At 36.3% G+C, this 12,034-nt stretch overlaps 1 protein-coding gene across 1 annotated transcript in view; it reads right to left on the bottom strand.

Annotated features, from left to right (window-relative positions):
- The window catches only part of rxrgb (retinoid X receptor, gamma b), a 31,348-nt gene extending 23,345 nt beyond the window's left edge, over window positions 1-8,003 (bottom strand). The window contains exon 1 of the mRNA XM_079583953.1: window positions 7,803-8,003. Within this exon, the coding sequence (XP_079440079.1) occupies window positions 7,803-7,833 (31 nt within the window). The 5' untranslated portion in view covers window positions 7,834-8,003. The remainder of the gene's footprint in view (window positions 1-7,802) is intronic.
- Between the last annotated feature and the right edge of the window lie 4,031 nt (window positions 8,004-12,034).

Genomic DNA, 12,034 nt, shown 5'->3' on the forward strand with positions numbered 1-12,034 from the left:
CCCACATTGATATACTTTTTAAAAATGCTCGTCTTGCACTAGCTCTACGATGTGCCACGCTTTACGTAATCATGTTGAAAGGTCACACGTGACATAGGTGGAAGTACCGACCAAGGGTTTATAAAGACTACGTCGAACGCCATTTACAAAATAAATAAATAAATAAAAGACAAAACAACGATGTCGGACTATTTTGAAGTTGAAATGGAGTTTTTTTATTTACCCTACCTTTTTTACAAATGCTTGTCTTGTACTGGTTCTGCGATGCGCCACGCATTACATAATCACGTTGAAAGGTCATGCGTGTTCCGGTTCAAAAAGGTATAGGGTAAAGCGAAAAACTCCATCTCATTTTCTCCTCCAACTTCAAAATCGTCCGACATCGTTGTTTTACCTTTTATTTATTTATTTATTTTGTAAATGGCGTTTGACAGTCTTTGCACATTCTCTTTATAAACCCTTGGTCGGTACTTCCGCCTATTTCACGTGTATATAGGCAAAATCATTTTTTTAATAGAAAATGACAGATCGTTTCGCTAGATAAGATCCTTATTCCTTCTGGGATCGTTTAGAGCCCTTTGAAGCTGCATTGAAACTGCAATTTGGACCTTCAAACCTTTGTACCCAATTGAAGTCCACTATATGGAGAAAAATCCAGGAATGTTTTCCTCAAAAACATTCATTTCTTTTCGACTGAAGAAAGAAAGAGATGAACATCTTGGATGACGTGGGGGTGAGTAAATTATCAGGAAATTTTAATTCTGAAGTGAACTAATCCTTTAAGTCAGTAAAGTGGCAATGACAGCTCTTTCTCACACATGCACACACACTATGAAGCATAGTTCACAGCCAAGTCTGGCAGCCTCCTCTCACACACCTGCTATTATCTAATGTACTTCTATCTCAAGACAGTGCCATGAATCAACATTAGCACTGAACAGGAAGAAAAATGAGTTAGAATATTATATTCACTACTGTTCAAAAGGTAAAAAAAAGAAGAAGAAATTAATACTTTTTTTCAGCAAGTATTCAGCAATGCATTAAATTGATCAAAAATCACAGTAAATACCTTTTACATTATTATAAAAATAAATGAAATTTCCACAAAAATATTAAGCAGAACAACTGTTTTCAACACTGATAATAAGAAATGGTTTTGAAGCACCAAATCTGAAGGATTTCTGAAGGATCATGTGACACTGAAGCCTGGAGTAATGGCTGCTGAAAAATTAAAAATTAAAATATATTAAAATAGAACTTAATATTCAGAGTTATTTTAATACACTGTAAAAAAAAATCAGTCGTTTTTACAAAAAAAATTTGGCAGCTGGGTTGCCAGAATAATTTTGTAAACATTACAGTCACTGTAAAAAAAATCCTGTAAAATTTACAGGGATTTACTGTAAGAAATACAGACTTTAAGTTTGTTTATACAAAAAAAATCCTGTTGTTTTTACAAAAATAATATTTCACATTATTACTGTTTTAATGCATTTCAAATAAATGCAGCCTTGGTTAGCATAAGATATTTATTTAAAAAAATTAAATAAGCTCACTGACCATGAACATTTGAACTGTACTATATTAATAAAAAAACTAAACTAGAAAGAGAGACAAAGTAATGGCATCATATAATGACATCTAACAACTGCAACTTCATATTTACTCTATTCAATATATCAGTGTCATATCAGCATCAAGTTAATGGAGGATTTTGAGCTAAATTAATTGCAAAAAATAATAAAATGAAACTTTGAGAGATTTCGATACAGTGATACCTTGAAAGCACTTTCTACTAAAGCCTACTACAATATATCAATAATGATGCCATTACAGTTTCATTGAGACAGAGAGACAGTAGAGAGAGCTGACTTTATGGCAGAATGCCTTTAGGGTAAATCTAAAAAAGCCTCTTTAATATGTCATCCAATAAAAGCAATGCCCCACATGGATCAGTCTGAATGAAAAGAGAGTTGAGATCACACAGAAGATTGACACAATTGGAGCTGCCTGCAGAGATATTAGAAGCCACATCACCTAAACAATGGTATTCGGTTCTCCATCTCCTTGCATTTTTCTTATTGCTAACAAAAACATTAGACATTGACATCACCATTCAACTTAAAAAATTATTAAACCTAACAAACATTATTATCGTCTTCCATCTTTAATAAATCCTACTTGGGATAATTAAGAGGGTATATTAATATATACACACTACTAAAAATGTTGGGGTCTGTAAGATTTTTCTTAAAAAGAAATGAATAGCAAGGGTATATTAACTTGATCAAAAGTGACAGTAAAGACTAAAGATGGACTGCTGATGTTTCGGCCGCTGATACTAAATCGGCCGATTTTTGATCAATTTAAAACCATCGGTATATTGGCTATATAGCATAAAAAAAGCCAATATATAAACTGACAGTTTATTAATTAACAGTTAATTATAATGTCTTTCTATTTGCTAAACAAATATTTAATGTTTTATAATAACAAGTCAAATATAAGTTAGTTGTTAATAAGAAATATTTGATAGCAAAAATTCTCTCTGAAGGTTGTCATGTTGACTTATTTGTGCCTCTTATAATGTTGGGCTTTTGAATGTTAAAAGGATCCAATCCAATGAAAATTATTTGATGATGCAGAACTAAACTAGTAATACATTTGTTTTTCAACTTTTCTAAACATTATCAAAACAGTAATCTATTTTAATTTAAAAAGTTCACATAAATGAGCAAGTGACGAATATCGGTATCAGAATTGGCCAATAGTTGTTTGTTAAAATCAGTATTGGTATCTACCCAAAAAAATCGAATTGGTGCATCCCTAGTAAAGAGTTTTACATTTTTACATTTCAAATAAATGCTGTTCCTTTGAACGTTGTATTCATCAAAGAATCCTTAAAAATAATAAGCAGCACAACTTTTGTCAACATTGATAACATGTTTCTTATTGAGCAGTGAGCCCCAAATCCCTGTATTGGATCACATAAATGCAGTCTTGGTGAGCATAGAGACTTCTTCTCCTCAAACATTTTACAGCCTGGAACCCATGTTGACAAGCACGTGAACACAGTTCAACCCCGCTACTGTGATGCAAGGGTCCACGTCTAACATTTCAAAGCAGCGTGTCCTCAAGGAAGCGCTCAGAACATGTCCGGGGATCAAAATAGATCTCCACCCTTGCCCCAGTCTACTTCACCCCAGACTAATATTACTCCAGCATGTTAACATATCCAGAATGAGGAGCTAATAAGAGCTGAGGTCCGAAATAGCATGTAGTTCATTTATCTAGCAGTTATACATTAATCTACAGTAGCAGCACCACCGGTGTAAGGGTTATGACAATGAATTGTCAAACTGCTCCTTAAAAGGACTAATCTTAATAATCATTCAATTTTAATAGAATTAATAAGTACAATCAGCTGGTCATGATCTCAAAATCTAAAGACTGACAGGATCATTTACCTAAAGAAGACACTCCAATACGTTCTTTTCTCACCGATGCTGTTTTTCCCCAAAGCCTTTCCCAAAAGCTGGGCTTTTCTGACTCTTAAAAGTGATGTTAAGGGCAAGGCTGCTCAGTGAGTCACATGTTGAAAGCCTTCAGCGCATATAGGAAATCTACAGAAACAGTTAGCAGTTTAAAAGCATGTGTACAGCTGACAATAACAAAGGCCTCTGAGCCACTCCTGTCTGATGACTGTAACACACGTGTCCTTTTTTTCTCATCTATGTGTCTTTGGACTTGCAGAGTGGGTTCACATTGTTAAAGGTGGAGGAATGCTGTCAGTTATAAACACTTCTCTGAAAGTCTACAGAAAGCAACAAGAATAAGCTGAGAGTAAAGGCATGGCTTCAGCGACATCAAAAAATCCTATAGCTCAAAAACTGTATCATGTTGCTGCTAGCAATGCCAAGGTCATGGGTTCCATTCCCAGGAAATGCATGAACCAATAAAATATAAACCCTGAATGTTCTTTGGATAAAACATGCATACGTGTAAATGAAATTAAAATGGAATTAAATGTGTAGCTGTTCACTTAAGCACTGTTATTAGCCTAATTTAACCTTGTTAACCTGGTTCAAAGTTCAAAACCTGCAGCGTGTCTGTCTGGTTCTAAAAGCAACAGAAATAACCTGGACATCATTACGTCACATGACTATCATATTTACAGCATTCTATTCTATATTTATTCATCATTATTATTAGTTCCCATTCTTATAGCTTTTTGCATGAAGCTCTCTGTTATCCACAACAACTTTAACCCTACGTATTAATACAGTATACTATTCTTGTGTTTGCTCTACAAATCTCTGTAAAATACATAGAGTAAAAACATTGTAAATACATATTATGCATTGAAAATAAAAAACACATCTGATATCTCAAATGTCATATAAGCTATGCACATTAGGCTGAATGAATGAATTCTTGCTCTGCAGGAAAATCCAGCTTAAGCAGCTAGCTGTGTTTTGAAACATGGAAGATAGTTTCAAGCTGGTCATTAGCTGGTATAAGCTAGTAGATCATCTTGGAGCTGCCTGCTGGTCAAGGCAGCTCAAGATTGTCAAAACATGGTGGTCATCTGATGACCAGCTAATAAACAGAGTGGACCAACCAGGTCCGTGTATCATCCGATCATTTCATTTCCTATTTGGAATGGAATAACGAGTAATGAAAAAACAGCTCGTTTATTCGTTTTTTTGTTTATTTAAAAAAACGAAAAATTAGATTTTGGCTCGATTTTTCATTTTTCGTTTGTGGTTTACAAATCGGTTTATGGGTTCGATATTTCGTCCGCGCATGTGGGCGGCGCTGAAACACCCCTTTCATCTGATTGGTCAAACCGCTCCGCCTTCAGTACGAGCTTTTCTTTCTGTCGGCAGAATAAGAGTCAGTACGAGTGTGGCACTAACATTATTGCACTTTAATAAAATAATGTCTGAAACCACCACTCACTTTTAAGTTACTATGCACAATATTTGAAGCAGAAGTATGTTCCAGCGCCCCATTAATGTGAGCTACAGTAGGCTATGACAGATTATTTTCGCATGATGTAGGCTATTTCTCATTGATAAATACAGTGCAAATAGCCTAGTTCCGTCTCTTTGGATAAAAGGGAAGTGGAAATAAAAATCAACATAGGCCTATAGGCTGAATTGTAGGCTACCATGTCCTTAACATTAGATGTCCGTAGATCTATAACTGTTAGCTACGTCAGGGATAACGCAGTTTGTACAGTAATAAAATCATCATGGTTCCCATAAAACATGAAAACCCAACAACCCAATGGGATAATATCCTTGTTGTGTAAAACTGTTCATAATCCGTGATTATACCATTTCAATAGGCTACGAATAGCACCGGGATCGAGGCGTCTGGAATAACTGCAATGATCAATCCGCATTTTTAAGACAGCTAATTTTATAGGCTAATATTCAGAATGTCCTCGTATAATGCCAACGACCGCTTCTTTTGTGAAATATAGCAGACCACCTTTTTTAAACTGTTATTTAAGATTACTTGTGCATAAATATTTGTGCATAAATGTCCAGACAGACAGACAGACGGACAGACAGAAGTTTAAATGTGTTAGGCCTATATAAATTTAGGCACATATAACAAGTATTACAAACTACAATAGCCTAAACAGAACATGGCAAGCCATGGCAACTTGTAGGCTATAGCCTACTTAAAAGGAAAACAAATTTGCTGAGTAAAAACAGAGCTTGTGTTGTTAAATCATATTTTTTCTAGTATATCTTAAAATATAGAGCTCATGACAAATAAAAGTTCCAGATGGACAAATTTAAACGCAGTGTGTAAAACCAGTGTGAATAACAACATCTTAGAGTGGCAAACTTTGAAGTAGGGTTCAAGTTTTAATTAGTTGTACAGCTTGAAGTGTAAAGCTTGTTCTCATACACAGATATGGCCTATTTATGAATGAAATTCATGCATTTATTTGTCATTTAAACTGATGCAAACAGGAAAAGAGAGTAGAAAAGACGTATTATCCTGTCGCCCCCTCTAGTGGAGAGCATTAACTATTACGGCCTTCATTGATAATGCAAGTCAATGGATTTTTTTGGTAAAGTATGTCTGACTAGTTATAAATGATATAAGCGAGTCAGACCAGTCTGGAGGTCTGAGCTGAGTTTGGTTGAAGCATGAAAGTGAAGTCAATTTCTCATAATAAATAATAATAATGTTTAAAATATGCTGCATGGCTTTCTTAAGTCAACATAATGAAGACAACTCAGAGAAACATCGACCAATTCAGAATGTAATAAAATCGTATTCGTTTTATAATAAAACTAATAACATTTTAAAGGTAGGCCTATGCTGTGCTCTTCAACCGACATGATTTTAATCAATCCCAAACCCTGCTAATTTTGACAGTATTAACGTTCACTGATTTTAGCTTCTCTCTTTTCTTCCTCTTAATTTTCATGTGAACTGAGTAGGCTACACATGCTTACATTCATAAATATAAACTTTATTTCTATTCAATTTTCAAAATTATTTAGGCTACATGTGTCACACACACACACCAACCTGCCTTTTGATGTAAATAAAAGACGAGAGTGGTAAATGTTACACACTATAATGGTGTTACATTTAATAGTAGCCTACAGTTCAGCCTATTATTGATTTTTATTTCCACTTCCCTTTTATCCAAAGAGACGGAACTAGGCTATTTGCACTGTATTTATCAATGAGAAATAGGCCTACATCATGCGAAAATAATCTGTCATAGCCTAGCCTAGTGTAGCTCACATTAATGGGGCGCTGGAACATACTTCTGCTTCAAATATTGTGCATAGTAACTTAAAAGTGAGTGGTGGTTTCAGACATTATTTGATTAAAGTGCAAAAATGTTAGTGCCACACTCGTACTGACTCTTATTCTGCCGACAGAAAGAAAAGCTCGTACTGAAGGCGGAGCGGTTTGACCAATCAGATGAAAGGGGTGTTTCAGCGCCGCCCACATGCGCGGACGAAATCGAACCCATAAACCGATTTGTAAACCACAAACGAAAAATGAAAAATCGAGCCAAAATCTAATTTTTCGTTTTTTTTAATCAACAAAAAAACGAATAAACGAGCTGTTTTTTTCATTTCTCGTTATTCCATTCCAAATAGGAAATGAAATGATCGGATGATACACGGACCCAACCAAAACCATACAATATTCAAACACACAAAACGAAGTTTTTTCATCTGAATACATAATTAAGCATTTAGTAAATTCATTACAATTTAACATTACAATGTCAAGTAAGTTGGTTGGATTATGAGCGTCATGCACTTTAATTAGGTGTGTCGAACTGGCTACTTATTTGATTCGAGTCGTGACTTACACTCAGACTAACGTTAAGATTAGAACTGGCTAGAGTTGTTTCTGACTTTGTCTAAAATAATGTCATTTGCCTTCACTCCTGAAACAAGTCGCGGAATATTCATTCCTATTAAATGCTGTAGCTACACGACTGGAAATCTTCTCAAAAGCAATAAATAACGAATCCCACATAACATGCGTGCTTTGAGGACGATTGATTACATAAATGCAATTAAAATGCCAACCGTGCCTGTAAAACGCGGCGTGATCACCTGACCAATAGCAAAGCACGCGAGTTGATAGGACAATAATCAGTCTGAACTGAAGTTCATCAGCGAAGTTGTCTAATTAAACTTTGACGGGACGCACGCGTGTGGCAGCAAACAGCACGGGCAACTGCGCAAAGATAGTTGATACAGAAGAGCAGCAACAGGAAATGAAAAGACACTGCGACTTACGGAGATGTAAATATGTGTCGTGAGTATCCATTCCGAGTCAGTTTACTGTCCTGGAGCCGCGCGGCACCCCTCTCAATTCCTCTCCCCGGCCCGAGTGAACTGAACTCTGCGGCGCTGCTGGCTGGCTCGGGGCCGCGCTCAGGGGGAGGCGGGGAGGAGGGGTTTCACAAACGACAACAATCAGATAACACATAGCCAGGCAGATGACTTAAGCACATGTGTACAGTTTATACAAAATAACATTTAAACAGTATATCCATGACTAATTACTATTTAGAAACACACAATTTAAGTAAATATTTTGCAATGTTATTTATAACATGGCCTGAACACATGCAGGAAAAAGCAACCATTGTAGGTATCTGACAGATGTTTTTATACAAAGCAACTTACATTGCATTCAAAGTATACATATTTTAAGTTAATGTATTTCCTGGGAATCTTGGCTTCAATGGCTACTGAACCATTCAAAGATCAATATGAACAGTACCAAGCTGGACACTGTAAAATGCATTGTCAGGAAATGTGTAAAAATGTTATTCAATATGACTGAAACAACTTGACTAAATTTAGTTACACCAGCAAAAGTAATTTCAAAGAATCAGGACTGTGTTTCCTAAACGTATAAGGCTTCGATAGAGACCATTGATACGAATAGTTTCTGTGATCTACTTAGGCTTGCAATGCTTTTGCAACACAGACCAGGTCAGGTAGAAATGCCTTCTTAAGGTAAGAACTGAACAATTTTCTTTTTTATAAAGTGTGTGCCAAAAGGAATAGCATAATTTCAGTCAGCCAAAGAATTTAAGCAATTATCTTCCCGATCCCAAGAGAACTATTTCCCGAGCTGGCAATTTCACATGAATTCGTATGATGTGATTAGTACAGAAACATGATTTTTTAAAAGAAAATTAAGGTCCACCCCTAAGCATATAGTACGAAAACATTGGAATGAGATATTAATTAAAATGAATTAGCCACCAATTCTCTAAAATAGGTATGAATTGCCATGAGAGTGTATTGCAATTTATAGATGCAATTGGCAGATATTGTGTTTTTTTATTGTTTTTTTAAGTACATTTGTTTGCATTCGGCATAATAACTCATATAAAATATGGTTTGTAATTTGGTATAATACAAAAGTAGAAAACAAAACAGGAATAAAACGATTTTTGTGAATGAGATCTGTCTGGTTTCCTGTGTGGTGGCTCAAAGACTCCTTGAAATCCCCCCAGACTGTTCCTCAGAGTGTGGGGTCATACAGGGGTGAGCTCTCACTACCACCGAAGGTTATTCAGAAGTCACCAGCATTCACCAGTCTTGAACTAGTGTGGGGTTAGTGCTCTAAATGACCAGTGACTTCACAAGGCCCTTCCCTAGGTTCCCTCTATAAGCCCACCCCATCCCACAACCCCCACATACTCTGTCCCCTCATTGTAAATGACCTATTAAAGAACACAAGACCATGGTAAACAAGATGAATGGCTTTTTTTCCAACCCATCTCACACCAATCAAGGCTTTCTGTTTGAACCCCCTTCCTTAAGTCTATTAGACCATGTTAATTTATTAAAGTCAAACCGAAGAATTAAAACGGTCATTTGTCACTGCTCTCTTTGTGTGGGCTTAATAGTGGCACATGGTGTAAGGCCTGCAATTTGTTATCCTCTTCTTTTCACTCAGGTTCTCTTATTTTATAGCCATTTTGGGTTAAGCATGAGGAAACAAGTTGTAGTCAGTTTTGTGTGTCTTAACTGCTAATAATAAATTTGATGAATGCAAAATGTGAATAAAGTATGATGTCGGACATTTGGCATGTCACTTTGATTACACGTTTAACACCAGCTGCCATAGAAACGGCCCTGGATTTTTTCAACATTATTAAATTTGTTTTTATTTTTCTCTGAGTCAGCCCCTTTTAACCTCCATCATGTTTCTTTTGCTTTCTTATCTCAAAGATAATCAGTCACACACTTTCTTTCTAACACACAAATACACACACACACACACGCACAGTCAGAGCTGTCAGTGAGCCAAACCATATGCAGTAATCCCTTTGTATTCACAAACCCATCCAGACAAACAATGTGTCCCAGCCACGTCCCACCCCCAGCACAACAGACCTAGGCCACCTGCTAACTCTACATCATGCACCCAGACACAAACCAAAAGATGAAGAAGACCTACAAGTTTGTGTCAGTGTGTGAATTCTGCACATTTCTCTCTGACACTCGTGCATGTTATGAATTGTGTTTCTATTCCTAGGAAACTGGCAACCCATGTGCAAGCGCTCTCCTTTCAATCTGTCCTTCTACTTTACACTCCACTCATTTGTTCTCCAAATCTAACACAAATCCCCCTCACACAAGCTGAGATGATAAGTGATCCTCTTCTGTTGTCGCTTTGAGGAGACAATGCTCAACAACTGTGTTCATCAATCTCTGAGGATATCCATCACGCAAACAAAAGATGAAGTGAGCAGAGGGCTATGTTTGTGAAATGTCTGTTTGCTTACTCTCTTCTGCTCGTTTTTTTTCCAGACTGAAGCTTTCTCCTGATGACTGCTGAGTTAAAACACCCACAGAGATGCAAGTGCAAATTGAGCAGAGAAATCGAGGAGAGGGGGTGATTTTATGGAATTGTGCATTCTTCAGTTTTATATATTTCGTTCTTCATCTGCTGTTTTCCAGCAGGGAGCTCTAAAATTGTATGCTCTGCTTTTATTGCATGATTCACTGCTTTTCTTATAAGGGCAAATATAAGAATAGACATAAAAAGTTATGACCTCCCAAAAACGACTTTTTTTGCCTGCTTGTTTTTTGATTTACGTTTTGAAAACCTGAATTCGGACTCAGCAAGCCTGTTTTTGAACAAACAAGTTCCTATGGCAACATAAAGACATGGTGTTCAAAGCTCTAATCCATTCCAAATGGATGCTCTTGACATGCGTTATATTAACCTGTTAATCCTCAGAGAGTTTGTGTGAGGGGGCTGGTGGTGCGTTTATACACCATTAACCTGAATGGACCATTCTGGTTCATGATTGGGTAAAACACAAAAAGGAACCCACTCACACAATTTTTTTTTTTTATGATTTAAAACTGACTTGCTAAACCTTACTCAATCGGTTGTGTTTTCTTTTGTACAATCACAACTTCAGTAAGCTTGCTTGAATTTTGGATAAATTGATGGCCACATTTTAAATGATAGGTTTAGGTTTTTTGAAAACACAAGAACGTTCCATGGGTAAAGTGTGAGAGAGGTTCAGATCCAGCTGAGATTGCTGTAGACCACCTCAGGTTAAGCTGACAATGTCCTGGGAAGACCAACAAGATTATGGCTATGAACACCTGTTCCAGATCTTCAAACCAGCCAGTGTGACCTGCTGGTCTGACATTTAGTAACTTAACAAGGATGAGAAAAGATGAACAGCCTATGAATAAGCCTGTTATACCTACAGTTCAGCTGGTTGGGTTTTACCAAACAACTTTAATACTCCTATTTTTTTCCTAAATGTTGTTATGTATGTCAGTTTGACAGTAGTAGCTCCAGTCCAGTCTAGAGCCTGCTAATCGTTCTGTTGTATATATTTAGTTCTACTGTCACTCCACAAAAAAAAAAAATCTTGTTGAATACAGTAGTACATGTTGCATATCTTGCATCTTTTATTTTATCCAACACCGATGCTTTAAATAGAACATCCAGTGGCCAAGGCTGGCTTATAGTTCACAGTCAAATGTCAAAGTGTCAGCTTTCAGGTAGTAGCCTACTACATGTCTATATTTGTAAATATCCTGCCCTACACTATCTATACAGTAATACAATTTCGAGTCTCAAATGTGATTATTGTTTTGTCGAGTTAGTTCTTTCAGCTGAGAGTTGCAATCAATGCTCTTGGTCTTGGAAACCTGTGGAAAGCATGGGTTTAAAAAAAACCCAGTATGGTAAAAAAGTTTATTGAACACTTCAATGCAAATCTTTAATGTCAACCCGGTTTTCCAACGCATTCATTAATTTGTCTGATTGGCAAATTAATCATTCTTTTGAGTCAGATCTTTTCAATTGATCAGTTGAAACATTTCACAAAGTGGTCTGCTTTTAAGAAACATTTAAGAAATTATTAAGAAACGCAGCCATGAACGAAATAGGAATTGTACAATTCTGATTGAATAATTAAATCAGACATGATCTGCTAAAGTGAACCAAAGATTTTACTGATTAGGCAATACACACA

The sequence above is a fragment of the Phoxinus phoxinus genome (assembly GCF_949152265.1).
Source record: "Phoxinus phoxinus genome assembly, chromosome: 16".
In the NCBI taxonomy this organism is placed as follows: Eukaryota; Metazoa; Chordata; class Actinopteri; order Cypriniformes; family Leuciscidae; genus Phoxinus; species Phoxinus phoxinus.